At 37.9% G+C, this 16720-nt stretch overlaps 2 protein-coding genes across 3 annotated transcripts; both read right to left on the bottom strand.

The window, feature by feature from the left end:
• Nucleotides 1–47: 47 nt before the first annotated feature.
• inavaa (innate immunity activator a) lies at nt 48–12641 on the bottom strand. 2 transcript variants are annotated; one of them, XM_039657928.2, is made up of 10 exons: nt 12517–12641; nt 7284–7413; nt 6719–6852; nt 5040–5162; nt 4602–4833; nt 4437–4490; nt 4072–4297; nt 3384–3542; nt 926–1622; nt 48–812 (listed from the first exon to the last, which is right to left on the bottom strand). In XM_039657928.2, the coding sequence occupies exons 2-10, from the start codon at nt 7336–7338 to the stop codon at nt 720–722; spliced, it is 1773 nt and encodes a 590-aa protein (XP_039513862.2). In that variant the 5' UTR covers nt 7339–7413; nt 12517–12641; the 3' UTR covers nt 48–719. The 2 variants fall into 2 exon arrangements, with proteins under 2 accessions (XP_039513862.2, XP_039513863.2); XM_039657929.2 differs by having other exon boundaries at nt 49–812; nt 3384–3539.
• A 1054-nt stretch (nt 12642–13695) lies between these two features.
• On the bottom strand, nt 13696–16406 carry LOC120469156 (protein FAM107B). Its single transcript, XM_039657935.2, has 5 exons — nt 16190–16406; nt 15061–15088; nt 14561–14705; nt 14198–14342; nt 13696–13974 (listed from the first exon to the last, which is right to left on the bottom strand). The coding sequence occupies exons 1-5, from the start codon at nt 16316–16318 to the stop codon at nt 13870–13872; spliced, it is 552 nt and encodes a 183-aa protein (XP_039513869.1). The 5' UTR covers nt 16319–16406; the 3' UTR covers nt 13696–13869.
• Between the last annotated feature and the right edge of the window lie 314 nt (nt 16407–16720).

Here is a 16720-nt window from a genome sequence, read left to right as displayed (position 1 = left end):
AAAAGCACAAGACATACTAGTGAGGATCTGTGAGATTGTTTATTAAAGTGTATTATAAATAATATAAAATATATTTCATAATTAGTGTACAAACATGAAGGAAAATATCTGCATTTGCCTTTGTTAAGACTAACAGATGGATTATTATTACAATGTATATTACACTAGCAGAGCAACACTTCTTGAAACATTTCACTTATTTAAAAAAATGTGTTAGCAAAGGGGCAATATTAATTCACAAATAAAAAAACAATATGGAAAAATAATATATTAATCATAATGTGTTAAATAAAATAAAATAATGGGGAAACTAAGACATAACGTAATACTTTAGTTATGAAGAAATGTGTACCAGACACAAATATATACTAAATTATGTCATGTCCATGAGGCCATTCATCAGTCATTTGCAAAAGTGAGCAACACTCTCTTGACATCAATAGAATTACCATTATATTATACATTCATCATACATATCTGGCATGATGCCTTACAAGGAAGTCTTAGACTTTAATCACAAATGTAGGCATATATGGAATTGAGGCATGTATTTCACTGGCTCAGCTCCAACTTGGTCAAAAAGTCTTGGTGAGAATTAACATAATTTTCACTACCAGGCTACATCAATGAGTCCATTGGCTCAATAAATAAAAACAAAGGAGGTGTACAATGAGTTCACTTATTCTCAGTGTAATTTCCTCCAGGTTTCTTCTACCTGGTTACACCTGACTCACGATCTCGGAGTCTTCCTCTTCAAACCACTGCAGCGGCGTGCCATCGGAAGCCCTTTGCAGAATCACTTTCTGAGAAACCTGGAAAGAAACACAAAAATGTTCATTATTTAACTGCCAAGAACAGATTTTATTCATGATGATCAGTTTATAAAATTGGTATTGATAAACACACATATTGTACACGTCTTTACCTGTTTTTGAGAGGGAATCTGGTGATAAGGTGGCGGCTCTGGGCGCTTCATTCGAATCGATCCTTGTCGTTCAAGTGAGCGATGTTTAGACACGGCTAAATTGTTTTTCTGATGCCAAGTTTTAAGCTCTCCTGATACCATTTGGAGAGGAAGCATCCGATCGGGATGATTGGGGAATTCTCTTAGGGACGTCGTGCGGACTACCTTTGTGTACGGCGGGGGAGGCTTGAGCATCCGTTTGGGTGAAGTAACCTCCACTGGTTGGGGTTTATTAGCATGCATGGTCCCAGATTGTGAATTCGGTCCGAGTTGCAGCCTCCCCATGTCCCCATGAAGAAGTGTCCTGTTGTTAATCTTGACTTGACTGGGGCCGGACATGAGGTGAGGTGGGTTGTTGTTGTTGTTTTTGATTGTGTTGTTGGTGTTGAGCTGGCCTGGTGCTTTATTTGGAGCAGTGCGATGGTAGCCGTATGGAGGTGGACAGGGTTTAGGTGCCTCAGTGGTTGTCTCTCGGCTGGAGGAACTGCTATATGAGGAAATGGAAAGCTCGGAGCTGCTGTCTTCAGAGCTGCACTGATATAAACGTTGAACCGAGTAGGCTAACGCAAATTCAGTCACTCGTCGACGCGGCAACTTGGTCCGGCCCCGTCCCAGGTCTGAGCTGGCCTTGTTCAGTTCTGGTTTGCTTCTAGGAAGTCTATTTGATAGGAGATAATATCAGATCAGTGAGTAAGGCAAAACAAATTTGCTATGATAAAAATGTCCAAGACGGCAGATGTTGAAACGAGTGACTAAATTAGTGCTGTCAATCGATTAAAACGTTTTTATAGGTTTATATTATATATTTTATAATGTAATCATTTCCCAATTAATCTCCAAATTAATGTAGAGATAACATGAAGACAGTAAATACTTGTTTAAAGGGATAGTTCACTTTGAAATTAATTTTTGATATGTTCAACTGAACCGTCTCCAAAGTTACGCCGGAAGTGATCTCGCGCGTCTACATCACGCATTGTTTTCACGGAGATTTCGGAAGTGTTACCTTTCACTAAACATATTTAGATATATTGCGATATAAATATGTTTAGTGAAAGGTAAAACTTCCGATATCTCCGTGTAAACAATGCGTCACGTAGACGGACGCGCGAGAGATCACTTCCGGCGTAACTTTGGAGACGGTTCAGTTCGGTTCAGTTGAACATCTGATTCAGATCAGCTCGACGGCTGTTAACAAGAGGTAAAAAACTATAGAAATACTGTTCGTTTTCTCACACAAACCGCTCGTTTTGTTTCTTAGGCCATCAGTGTGTACTTACATTTACGAGTCATTAAATCATATTTAATTTGGACTTCTCTGTGCATGGAACTCTACAAGCCTAGTCTGGCTTCGTTCCCTCCTTGCATTGTTCTTTACTTGTACTAAACGTGCTAAACAAATAAACTAAACTAAACATTCTCTTTTATATGACTGACAGACAACAACGGCTTGACCCAAAAATGTCAAAATTGAAAATGCTGTGGAAACAAAGACACCTACATCTTGGATGCCCTTGAGGTAAGCTAAAACATATCAAAAAATAATTTCAAAGTGAACTATCCCTTTAATGGTATCTTTTTATAAACGAATGTCGAATCACAGTTAATAATACAGCTACTGATGTCTGGATTTCCCCCAATTTTAAACATTATCCATCCTACAACTATAGCCATCCAACATTTCAGTGTAATTGAAAGCTATCAATTGTTTTTTTTTTTTGTTTGTTTGTTTGTTTTTATATTAAATAGGCTTCAAAAAATACTTTTACTTTGAATTCAAGTGAACTTCAAACAATCCTCACATCCCCATAATAAATGTAATATTTACCCTTTATATGCCCTTTCAACCCGTCAAACAGGTAGGAGATTAAAATTGAATAAAGTTGTGAGTCTGCACTGCATAAATTATAATTTAAATATAGACTAATCCTTTTTAAAGCTGCAAAAATTCTTAAGTCAAGAGCAGAGAGTAATTTTTCTTTGTTTCCTTTGTTTTTTGATTAACTTCACTGAGAGAAAGCTTTAAAACCAGCCTCTGCTGGACATGACTAATTTATTGATCTAATTTAAGACTGCTCTTTTGTTATGAGGATACTTGACAAAACATTCTGGCATAAATATGTGTTTTATTGTTTGTTCAAGCACAAAAGAGAACTGTATTCTGGTGCGCTGTCTGTGCGCACGATACTGGTGTGCGTCTTTCTGTGCGTCTTGTGTGCATCAGGCAGTGCGTTCTCTTCTGTCTTGTTGCTCTTGAATGGTTTAAAGGCATTAAATAGGAGCGGGATCATATAATGTAAAGCTAGCCAAAGGATAACAAAAATGAATGGATGCTGCGTTAATTGTATTAATTGTCTCATTAAAGATGAACCGCATTCAGACAAATGCCAGTGCTGACTGTTATTTGTATAATACTGACCTAAAGGACTGAGAGAACTGTCGGCGCAGTGGCAGCTCTGGGGTGGAGGGGGCGCTGTTTGGCTGATTGTTCCTCACTGGTAGACTTTTAAAAACAAACTGAGGTGCTGGAGGAAGTTCTGCCATTCTCGTGTCTGTTGGTGAGCCTGTTGGACTGCTGCTGACACAGAGGAAGCAATTCATGAGATCGTTATGAAGATTACATACTGATAATAAATGTATCTAAAATAGTAGACACGTAGTTCTTTGTTAGAATGTTTTAGCCTCAAACCAGCTCACAGGATGAACAGTGTAAAAAAGCCGATTTGTTCAGTAATGGTTGTGTAAAAGATATTTGTCAAAAAACAGACATGTGGCCTATTACACTACCGTTAAAAAGGATTGGGGTCAATACTTTTTTTTTATAAAGAGGTTAATACTTATATTCAGCAAGGATGTATTCAATTGATCAAAATTGACAGTAAAATACTATGTTCTATTTCAAATAAATGCTAAAATTCAACGAAAAAGCTTTTTCTGTATTTTTTTAATCAATGATCAAAAAATAAAAAATAAATGCAGCCTTGCTGAGCATACGTGACTCAAGTCCCAATAAAACAGCTCTGACAACACAAAGTAAACGCTTACGTTATATATACTCCAACTAAAAAATCTATCATTTGGCTCAAAACTAGAATATCCCATAATACCTTGAGCGGCTGCTGCAGGCAGAGTGAGATGGTTTTTGTTTTTGGTAGGGCTGGTCCAAGCTGGATTCCTTCCACGGAGAGTTCTGGATGGGTGAGGCATCATAGTCCAGACTGGAGCTGGAGCTCGATTGCTTTGGGACATTATTGTTTAAAAGTGTCAATCGCTGGAAGCCGCTGTCTGTGGAAGACCCCAAAACAGTCGGAGAAAAGGGAGTAGAGTCGGAATCTGTTGATGAAGAACAGTTTTTAGACATTAGCAATCTCTTACAGTCTATTAATCAAATGATCATATAAAGTGGGGTGTGAAAGTTTGAGTTTAAGTTTCTGTTAACCAGAATACAAAGGGTCGGGACTCGGTCACCTACCATCGTCCAAGGCAACAGCGTCAGACAGCGAGCTGTCATCAGACATACAAGGATCTGAAATGGACCAACAAATAAGATTGTATTATTTAAATGGATTGACAACAATCACTTCTGTAGTGCTGAAGTTTAGTTTATATGAGAAACATTGGTTTCTGATCGGCTGACCTCTTTGTCTAGATGAATAGCAGGTCTGAGGTGAGACACAGCCGTGGTTGATGCGGTGTTTCAGTATCGCATCCTGCAGCTCTTTCAGCTTCTTCTCTTCCCGTTTACACTGCTGCAGTCGGCTTTTCCTCACCGGTTTGCTGATGTGCTCCTCGAGGGAGAGCTTTCGGGCCGCCTCATAAATCTGCCGCTGCAGGGCGAGATCAGCCTCGAGCCCGTGCAGCTCAGACTCCTGGAGACAAACATTTTAGGGGGTGACCGCATGATTACAAGCTGAAAATAATGAAATAAACGCACCTCGTAAAAATATTTTCCATATAAGTGGAATGGATTCAGTTTAATAATAATACCACTTAGAACAAGCCAGGTAGGTTCAAATAACAGCCAGTTGCAGCATATCTATTAAAATAATCTCCGTGTAGGAACTGCGGCCTGTACCTCGCCATCTTGAGAAATAAAACCCTCGTCCAGTTTAAAAGCGGCTCCGATGCGTCGCCGAACTTTCGGAGGCTTCTCGTCAGGCAGGAGAGGGTAATCGGAGGGCAGCTTTCCAGTCAGCTCCTGTTAAAACAAAGCATTTTAACCATGAGAGGACTCAAAGAAAAGCAATGACAAAGAAAACTAACTTTATGTTTGTTGATCAATACAAAACAAAACAAAAAATCTTTGAGCGACCAGATGCTCGTCTTTAAATTGTCGAGGTGTCCACAAAGGGTGATGATTAGGCCCTTAAATCTTCCCCCTGCTTGGCCAGGAGTGAATGACAGACATGTGGGCTAACATGCAAAGAAGCATCTGTTTCCTGGCCATTGGCTTTATTGCTTCTATTGAAGGGCTGCCTGTATTCAGAATAAGAGAAGCCCGGCTTAACTAGAGCAATCTGATTTACCATCGCGGGCCAGCTGACTTTCCTACTGAAACTTTACTATAATATAATCATATTTTTTTTGTCTTAAAAAGCGATGAAGACTGTGGTGCTTCATCTGCTTTAAATATCAAAACCTAAAATTACTGGAACTCCATATATAATATACAAATGATTTTATGAGCAGCAGTTCAGCTCTTCGATCACACAATAAAAGAGTCAGTGTGCGGTGCTGCTCACATACTTATACCGTATATTGTTTATAAATCCTGCGTTTTATATGTATTAATGAAATGATGAAGAATGATGGATTGGATGGTTTTTGTGTTGGATGGCAAAACGTGTTTTTTTATTCTTAATTAAATTTGCATGTAATACACAGTAGTGTTCAAAAGTTTGGACTTTTTTATTGTTTTAAAGAAATTAATACTGTTATTTTGCAAGGATGTCTGTAAAAAAGAACAGCATTTATTGGAAATATATATTCTTTAACATTGAATTTAGTGCTGAAAACAGTTGTGCTACGTAATAAATGTTTCTCGATCATCAAATCAGCATATTAGAATGATTTTAGGATCATGTGACTGGAGTAATGATTGTATTTCTGTATATAAGTATTTTACAATAGCCTATATTAAAATAGAAAACAATTATTTTATATAGTCATATTATAGATTTGACAGATTTTATAGATTTCTTTTCACGGCTTAAAACTCTATTGCAGAAATTTCGGTAACACCTTAGTTTAGGTCCAATTCTCACTATTAACTAGTTGCTTATTAGTATGCATACTAGGATATTGACTATTTATTTGTACTTATAAAGCACATATTGATTTTATTTTCTGCTAATGTACATCCTTAATTGTACCCAATACCTAAACCCAACAACAACAACTACCTTACTAACTATTAATAAGCAGTAATTAAGAGTTTACTGGGGCAAAAGACAAGGAGTTAATAGTTAGTTATTAGTGAGAATAGAGGGGAACCTAATCTAAACTGTGACAGAAATTTCTATAAAGAATATTAAAACGTCATGTTGCCTGCGAGTTTTTTTAAGTGGATTTTTCTACAGACCCTCTGAATACTTGTGATGGTTTGCGTAACCATGAATTAGAGTAATTAAACCAAATAAAGCCCCCATGTGGAGTATATTGACATTTAAAATATATGCCCTGTGCTTAAACTAAAAAGCATGTTTCATGAGGGTAAGATGGCAGCACTGATGGCTTGTTTTCAGTGTCACTCACAGCCTCTCTAATGCAGAGTTTCTTGAGCTCGAGGACACACAACTCCAGTCTGTCCTCAAGGGCCTGCTGCTTCAGCCTCATGGTACGCGTGTGAGTGCTCAGGTCCTTCACCGGAGATGTGGGGCTGTCTGGGCCTGGACAACACAAGAGATTTCATTACACTAGAGTATTTCACATCCTCAAAATGAAAACGATCATTTCTTTGAGCCATGGCCTAGCAGTTGGCCTGCCTTGAAGTTGATGCACTGAACTGTAGTGCTCATGTGGGAAACAAGTCACATGACTTTTCCTCCACCATTTCTTGTGTTCTTTAGATTATCAATTGTTAAAATGTGCTGTAGGGATCATGTGAGAAACGAGAGCTTGTATCGCACATTATCTGACTCTCCTCCATTTCCTCTATTCTTTAAATTACAAATCAAATAAACAGGAAAGCTTCACCAATATTCCTTAATTGTTTGACCAATAAAACGTCTTTTTGTTATTACACCACCTAATTTAGCTATATACTTTCTGCTCCCTGCTAAATATTATTTATCATTGACATAGAAATGAAAGCACTCACCAGAGTTTAAAATGATCCCGCTATCAGAGTCACTAATCTCCTCCTTACAATCCATGTTTGTTTTTGTAATTCTGCAGTTTTTTGTTGGAAAAAAAAATCCCAAAATCCCAGTTCAGACTGCAGATGTGACCTGTTGATGGGAAAGAGAAAAGATTCAAATCTGTTGTTTGATTTCAAGCGTTCTCCATTTACTCTACTCCTCTCCAGTCCAGCAACCACTAAGTAAATTTGCGTTTGAAATAGTGGCTTGTGGCCGTGCGATTATGTAAAAACAAATCTACCGAGGAGAACCCTGCACAGGCACCTCAGCGTCTCCTTAACATCTGACAAAGCAACTGGTCATTCGCCCTATCCAGCCCTATTTCAGTCTGCACACACACACGCACAACCCCCTCCCCAAATCTTTGAATGTCTCAAAACACAATAGCCGCCTGCCCGGAGTTGAACGCACACATGTGGCGGTCTTATTCTTCCCATACAGCACCATAGCAACCGGGATCACTATGACCAAGCAGGCGTGTGTGAATTGTGATGGAGTGTGTTTGGGGGGAAACTAGAAGTCAACAGATGGCAGAAGGGGCTCTTCCCCTTCCAAAGGCTGCACCTGTTCTTTCCAAGAACCCCCTCTTTTTTTCTTTCAGCGCACACTCGCCACAGCTTTGAAGTGGAACAATGTGTCAATGCTGATTCAGCTTCAGGCGGGAGATACTGATAACTCAGATAACCGTGTCAGGGTTTCTTATTACCATGAAGAAAACTTACAGGCAAAGTGTTCCTTAAGGGTTGTTAGGGATAACATTTAGGGTTCTCAGACTGTGACGTCTCAGATTTCGCAGCCTCGGTAGGGAGAGAGTGAGATGAGGAGATGCTGCTGTGACATTTACGTAAAGTCAAGTCTTATGCACTGGGAAGAGTTTGAATGACAGATCGGTAAAAGGATTCAAAGATTCAGGAAACTTGTGTCTATTTTAATTGTTTTGTTTAAAGGCGCGTTTCCCCCCAAAATGAGAGGGACAACAGACTTTTTTCAAATTTTTGTGTTCCACGGTAGAAAGAAAATCATACATGAGGGCGAGTAATTAATGTATCTTCTTGAGAATCAGGAGGATTACGAAGGATCCTTTTATATCCAGTGCCAAGATATTAGTGTATCTTATGACATAATCTCCAACACTGCTTTTTAGGAGTCCTATTAGTTAAAGTAACCTCATTTAGAAAGATGTGTGTAGAATGATCCTAAATGTAGAAGTTGTTTTTGAAATGTTCCTACGAATTAATGACTTAATCTCAGTGATATAATTATCACAAAGCAGTATAAATGTTGCCAATAACAACAAATTCATACTGTGATTTCCTATTTATCTTTACAAATTCATAATCAATGTTGGATTATTTTAATTAATGGTATACGAGCGCAAAACATTTGTACGGATGCTTTTTAGTTGCTGTACTCAAGAACATTTTCACATTTGTTCTTCACTTTTGACATAGGAGGAAATCCGTTTGTATGCGTGTATGTTTTATAAACAGTGTTGGAGTAACGCATTACAAAAGTAATACATTACAGTAACATATTACTTTTTGCTGTAACGCAGTAGTGTAAGGCATTACTAATCAATTTTCAGTAATATTTTACTCGTTACATGTTCAGTGAGGCTTGTATTACAGTTGTATTACAGTGTATGCTTTTACTTCTTTAAGGCAACAGACTATGTGAAAGTTTTAAAGCAGTCTTTTAGTGCCAGTTCAGAGCGGTCGCGTCTGTAACATTGTTTTTTCCTCATAAATGCGAACACGAAAACTAAAATAAAATGAATATTTTAAGTTCTATGGAGACTGGAGAGCCAACCCTTCCTCATCCGATTTGCGCAGTGTAATTAACAGAATTACAAAAAATATACAGTATTTTGACTCCTATTTTTTTTTTGTCACGCATGAATGTGTGTCTTTTCCCTAATATTAAAAATAAAACATAGACTGATATTTGTCTAATGTTTGGAGTCCTTTAAGGAAGTAGCCTATACGTTTCAATACATGTATTTTCTGAGAATTTTTATTTCAAGTTTTGACTGCAAATGTCATGTCCATAATGCTCCTTAACTAGTTTTGTGGTGTAGGTCTACGTATTTTATAATGTTAACTTCAAATAATACTAATAGCCTAATTTAAAGATAAGGCAGCATTGGATCTGGACGGTAAGGAGAATAACGCTGGGAGTTGGAAGAGGTGTGTCGCGATTCTGTAGGTTCGTGGATCTGAGTCGTGTGGCGAATCGCGATTTCGGTTTCATATTGCATATCGTTACAGCCCCAAAGTTAAGTTCTACTTAGTTATTTTGGTGAAAGTAACTCAAAAGTAATACATGAGTAATGTAACGCATTACAATTCTGAGACAGTAATATTGTAAGGTAATGAATTACTTTTAAATAACAGTAACAAGTAATACCTAATGTATTACAGTTTGCAAGTAACTTGCACAACACTGTTTATAAATAAGGTCAATAGTTCCTTGTATCTAATGAGTGCTTGTATCATCCACAAAAACAAAAGGGCAGACGTATTTATATAAATGCTATTTTGGGGGAAATCTAGTTGCCCACCCATATCACAAGGGACAACATCCTTGCTAATGAGTTGGTGTGGATCTTTATCATTCCTCTTCCTGAGCTCTGAGTAAGAAAATTTAACAGGATATGATTGTGGCACTACCGAATGCTCTATCCTCATTCAGTTCTGTAACTCATGTGGATGGATGTAGCTCAGCACAATAGAAACTTGCCTGCTCCGTCAGACACCCCGACGACTGAAAAAATACCAGCAAAGCTCTCTGTCAACAAGCCCTAGCAGCCAGTTGGCTGAGAGGACAGTCTCTGCTGATACAACAAGACTTAGTCGGTAAAAGAGGGCAAAAGAAACGCTGATGAAACTGCGGTGGGGATTAGGTCACTGTGACAAACTGTGCTTTATGAAAAGCAACTCCTTATTTTGCCATCCTTTAATTACTCATCCTCTTGTCATGAGAAAATACTTTCTTCCATGGATCACAAATGAAAAGATATTGAAAACTGTGCTGGTTGTCCCTTTCCATACAATTACAATGAAATTGTGCAATTTTGGTCTTTTACTCACACAAAGCTATTGTATGAGTTCAGAAGACTTTCAATATACTTAGCACATGGGTTGAAGTTTGACACATTTATGGTGCTTTTGAGTTATTGTTTACAATGAGTGGAGAGTGAAGCTTTCAAGCTTCAACAAAGATTTAGGGCTAGGGTAGATGGTTCACTTGAATTATTATGAATGGGAGAAACTGCAATGCGCAGTATGCGGAATAAGTCCCATCTTCAAAATAAAATGAGCCATAAGCTCCCATTGAAACTGTTATTGGGTCTCAAGGTGGAATTACTGTATAGTTATGAGAATCCGACTTGTGAAAAGCATTGACGTCCTCATAAAACAACTTGTGAACGAAAAAATTTCTGAGAGCTTAAACTCAAAATGCCTGTGGCTTCTCGAAATATCTCGAAATAATTCTGTTTAATAATTGTATTAACTATTGTTAAAGTCTTGAAGGCATTGCAAATATGGCCTCTGAGTGAACTGACGTTCCCTGATAAGGACTTTGTATCTGCGTGTAAAAAAAGAAGAAGCAATCAACACAATCTTCAGAACTTCTCCTTTTGTGTTCCACAGAAGAAAGGAACTCATACAGGCTTGGGATGAGTAAATGATGACAGATTTGAATTTTTGGATGACCTATTCCTTCAAACCCACATACTGCACTCATAAAGAGCTCCACCCTGAAAGCACATTAGGCTTCTTGATCATGAAGCACATTAAGCTAAGAAGAGCAGACAGGACATAGACTTATCAACAGCGATCTCGGCAGCAGAAGGATAACACAACAGATCCACCCATCCTCTCACGCAGTCAAGCGTAAAAAGATGAGACATCAGCGAATAAAGACATTTTCAGTAGTCTGCAATTCTCATGTGCTGTCTATTCCATCTCCACCAGATTCCCAACACCCTTTCCCATGAGCCTGTGGGGCTGTGATCTATTGGAATGCCTACCCAGCCAATTTCATTACCACTGTGGCCAGGTCTGGAATTCCCAGAGAGGGCCAGAGCTTGGAAAGTCTGACAGGAGACTTGAACATGACCCAGAATATATGTGGAGCCTGTTATTATAGAGATGCTGAATCGTGTGGATGCAGATGTAATAGGAGCGACAGAATTTAGTGATTTTTTTTCCACAGTTGGTGCAAAGCCAAAAACCAGTTGAATGTTAATTTGACATGCAAAACATGGCGCAGAGTGACTGAGAGAGTGAGAGAATGAGAGGGAATGAGTGAAGAGACCTGAAAACAGTCTTTGTGATTCCACTTCTCTCCTTTCATCATGCCACTCAATGAATATTAAATGACTAATCAAAAGCATGACAAAAAGCCTCTCACAGACAAGAACGCCTTTAGCTAATAAATTAAAGAAAGATATGTTTAAACAGTGTAAAAACAGACTCTTTCTACTTTGTGAATTAAAAAGTGATGATAATAATAATAATAATAAAGATTTACCATGAACCTCTAAAAAAATGTATAAGCCCATTTACAAATAACAATGGCTGTGCCTGTGATTGTATAGGTAATATGTTCCTTCTTAACTTTAACAGACTACAGAATGGATCAACCAATATCAGTTTATCTAGATCAGTGTTAAACACTTGCAAGCACTAAGAAGAAACAAAATAGGTTTTATAAATACAGCATTTTAAAGAAAACATGTCTTTATTATTAATGCGTGGAGCTTGAAAACAAATGATACATCACTTGTTTACATTGTAATAAGCATTCCATCTAATCACTCATATAACACAATCATGCCATCAACAATCACAATCAACTCGAGGCCCAAATTGCATGCAGAATACATTAAACCTATGCTTTGAAGGATTGGACGGCCTTACTAAGCAGAAAAAAATCTGCACTGGTCCATGCAATTAAATCATCAGCCTTTATGTTTATTGAAAATGTACTTTCAGGTGACAAAAAAAAAATACAAAAATGAAAACTAGTGCAATAAAAGCTTATCAAAATAATATGCGCATGCCTTTAAATTAACGGAATGCATAGCTTTAACTAAATATTATTTAAATATGGTAGCTTACTAATTATGTGCACAAGTAACATTATACAAATACAATGTCATATAAATATTTAGCATCTTAATCATACCTTCCTTTGCTGTATCCAGCCCAAAACACACCCTCCCATTCATTCCATTCCCGCAGATGCGCGTGTGCCGGTGAACTCCACAGTGCGGCTGGATGTAGACTCGAACTCAAGCTAGCCAAAAGCCACTGGACTATACCAAACCGCACCCTCGCAGGGGTGCATGCCATGTAGCTGAAACATTCCCCAGTTCGTATTTACAAAGTAAAATACGTTTTCAAATGAATAGGCCCCAGCCTAAAATTATATCTTTGAACATTTTTAAATTGTGTATGTACACAAGTTTAGAAGTAAAAACAGGGCGATACCATTGTAAATAGGCTACTCCGTCAATGTTTGTCTAGAATGCTTTGTAAGCGTGTGTGTGTGCGCGTGTGTGATCTTTTGAAGGCAGCACACGCTTCTTCTGCTATAGGCGTGTCACCAGCGGGAGAAAAACGAGACAATAGAGTTAAACAAGAGGACAGCTGGTGAATAGTGCTCTGGACTATATGAATAGTGTCTGAAATGGCATGCTGCCACAACTTTATTGTTTTCCTGCGTGGCAGCATGCCTGATACTGCTCAAAGTAATTTGCTGACAGAATTTGTCGTAAATATCCGCAGCCTTTAAAGATATATATTGAGAACACAACATGGATTGAGTTTCTTCATTTCTTTGTCGCGCTTGTTTCCCATTTGCCTCCTGTCGTTGCTTTCCTGATATATGCAGGGTACGGCAGATGGCCAGGCTTTCTTTCCTCGTGGCTCTCTGTGAATTTAAAGATCAGCTAATTAAACGGGGACATTTCCATTTGAAAGGAAGAGTCCGTGGAGATTTCTCTCCCGGCTGGCAATGTGCAGAAGTGCTACCTGTAAATGCAAAGGCAGCAAGACACAAAACTGATTTGGGAATAGAGGGGAAACAAAAAGTTAGGTCAGTGACTATTAATAATTTTAAAAATCAAATAAAAGTCCATGCTATGAGATTTTGGTGGTGAGATACGGCTGGAGATCGAAGGATGTAGGCTAACGGTTCCCTTTATATATATAAAAAGTCAGTGGAACCTTATTTTTCTAGTTTGGTCACTTGTCAAACCTTGTATGCCCAATATGATATCAACGTCCTAGTATCATAACTCACAAGTGGGAATATTGAGTTATGTGCTCATTTGTTTTGTAAAAGAAAAGAGGGAGGACACCATATTATACAAGACGTAACTTTAATTCGACTCAAATGTACAGTAAATTGACCTCTTAAATATAGAGCCTCATTATTAAACTAAATTATAGCTGTATTTAATTTCATAACCTCAAAATATTTTGTATATGAAAACATTAGTAAAATTTACAAAGCACATTTTTTTCTCCATATCCTTCAGTTTTGTTGGGTCAACTGTATGTGGCGCAGATTCTCCTTCACTCGTACAAATTCTGGAACATTTTTCTCATCCTCTATGCGTCTTTGTTCCTCCATCTCATACTGTAAGGAGACATTAAAAAGAGCAGTGAACTTTACAAAATGCTCAAATATTACATGAAACTTTAGTAATGGGAGTAAAACATACAGGTCAGGTGTACAACTGTCCATTCAAAACACATTGATTCAGTTCATTAAAGACAATTAAATAATGCAATGCATCTAGCAAAACTCTCGTCCCTCTATTCCAGTGATAAGGAACATGTGGACAGAAAACGGTCAGTACCTCCTGCAGTTTCTGCTGTCTCTTACGAAGCTCCTGTTCCAGGTCAGAAGGGGGTTGGAGGGCAAGTTCCTCCTCTCTGTGCAGGTCAAGTCTCCTCTGCTCTAGCACACGCTGCAATTCTGGTTTCTCCTCCAACAACAGCCCTCTGAAAACAGAAAGGTTCGAAAGCCTTTAGATCACTTTAGTTTAGCGAACCTTGTTCAGATGAGTAGATTTTAAGAAAAACTGTTTACTGCAAGCATAATGGCATTTAGATCTTAATTATATCTTTCAACTTTGTTTACTATTCTTGGCAAATAAAGTACTCCAAAGTAATCAAATACTTTACTAAGTAAACCTCATGTTGACGTTTCTCTTCTTCACCTCTTATGGCCGAGCAGAAGCTCTTTATGGAGATTCTTGCGACTGGGACACTCGCCGGGTGAGCCATTCAGTTTCTTGAGGTGAATGAGCTCATCTCCGCTGTCTGTGCTCTGCTGGGACACAGGAGGATGACACGCATAGATCTCTAAAAGACAGAGAAGGGAAACATTCAGACTCGCCTATATGAAAGTTAACAAATCCTATTATTTTTAATGCTTTAGTTTATATGACGTGGTGATGGCGCAGTGGATAAGACACATGCCTTTGGTGTGAGAGACCCGGGTTCAAATCCACTGTGAGACACCAATGTGTCCCTGAGCAAGACACTTAACCCCTAATTGCTCCAGAGGCGTGCGACCTCTGACATATATAGCAAAATGCAAGTCGCTTTCGATAAAAGCGTCAGCTAAATGAATAAATGTAAAATGTATACGAGACGCAATGTCACTGTTTATATGATGCAATGTAAATTCAAATCACAGCAAAGTCAGAGCCTGTACCTTTTTTGTGATGTCTGAATCCTGGCCGCTGGAGAGAAAAAAAATTTAAATGTGAATGCATTAATAAAAAGTACACATGCCAATAATACACTCAAATTAATGAGACGCTTCTTAATACATTCAGACAGCAATTTAAATGGGGTAACTCAGTGCCAAAATGTCCATCCACCTGCTGAGAAAAGCACAGAATCAAATCCTCTCAATGGACTGAGATGGCACATGCTCTGCCTCCTAATGTACATTGGCTTGATTTACTATCAGAAGAATTAAGAGGACCATTTATAGCTCATCACTGGAGTGTCCTCAAGTTATTTTTGAGCTCATGACTTCTGAGACTGACTGAAATTATACAACTACTAAGCCAATAGGATCGAGAAAAGGTGTAAGTGGCCACAGTCTGTGTTTCATCAATATGTTTGGCAAATAAATAATGAATTTAAGTTACAGAATAGGAACATTTTAGAAACCTATTGAACACTACTGAGTGAGATATTAAGCTGGGCATCCAATTTATTGGTTAAAATAAATTACCAGGATAAATCAGCTTAGTCTGGTCCTACAGTGCCACACTCAGTGGCCATCTGTGTGTGTCAGCCACACACAAACACACCCATGTCCCACCTCCCCATTCCTGAACCAAAACAGACTTGTCTGAAATACACAATTCATGCAAATCATGATCACCATATTATGTAATAGTTTGTGATAAGCTCATATAAAATAAAATTGACTAGAATTGATGCCATTGAATTGGAGCAAGATTTACGTTTCATGTGAAAACTAACTGCATTACTAATACAATTAACTTCAGAAGCCTTTTAACTCATGATTGATAGGTTACAAGAGGCAATGAGCAAAGTCAAATCGACTGATGAAACCAAAAGTGTAGCCTATGTCAGATTCCCATATGGGTTCATGTACCAATTACCTGAATTAAAAAGTATTTCAAGTGTTTTTCCACTTGAAATTAACTATGGAAAAGTAACTGGACACCAAATAAATTCAATCCCCATTCCTGTGACATATAGCTAAAAACACAACTACACTTAACTGCTAACTTTGTAGGAAACACCGAGGGTTCACCAACTACACTTAAAATTATGTCACTACATTTCTAGACAACGCTCACCTCAACACACACAGCTGATTGTTTTTTTGTTGTGTTCAAGAAGTCCAGCATTGTGCGGCTGGTGTCGAGACTGTGGCTTTCGCTCACTGTGTTGCTCTGTTTATGTTCAGTGATGCTTGATGCAGACATTGCGTTCAATCCATAGACAGTATAAGAAGTTCAAAGTTCAAACTCATTACGACATTCCAGATTAGCCTTCAACTAGGCCTATACGAGGCACACAGGATGCCAGATTAGCTAATTAATGCAGACATCAATGCTGTTTTTAACTCTTTTCCTTCCTTGGAAACATCGACTCTTGATCTCTTTATTTCTTCATTTCTTTATTAAGACTAAATTAAATTAAATTAACAGGTGTTTGTTTAAACCAACAGGTATCGTCTAAATTGTGTAGTTTATTCCTGCGAGTTTAGAAAATGCACTTAATTAATTAATATAAAAAACAATATAAAATAAATAAATGAGATATAAAATAGTTAATATTATATATATATATATATATATATATATATATATATATATATATATATA

This window comes from Pimephales promelas, chromosome 14, assembly GCF_988280905.1.
Source record: "Pimephales promelas chromosome 14, fPimPro1.hap1.1, whole genome shotgun sequence".
Lineage (NCBI taxonomy): Eukaryota > Metazoa > Chordata > Actinopteri > Cypriniformes > Leuciscidae > Pimephales > Pimephales promelas.
This window is presented reverse-complemented; position numbering and strand designations above follow the sequence as displayed.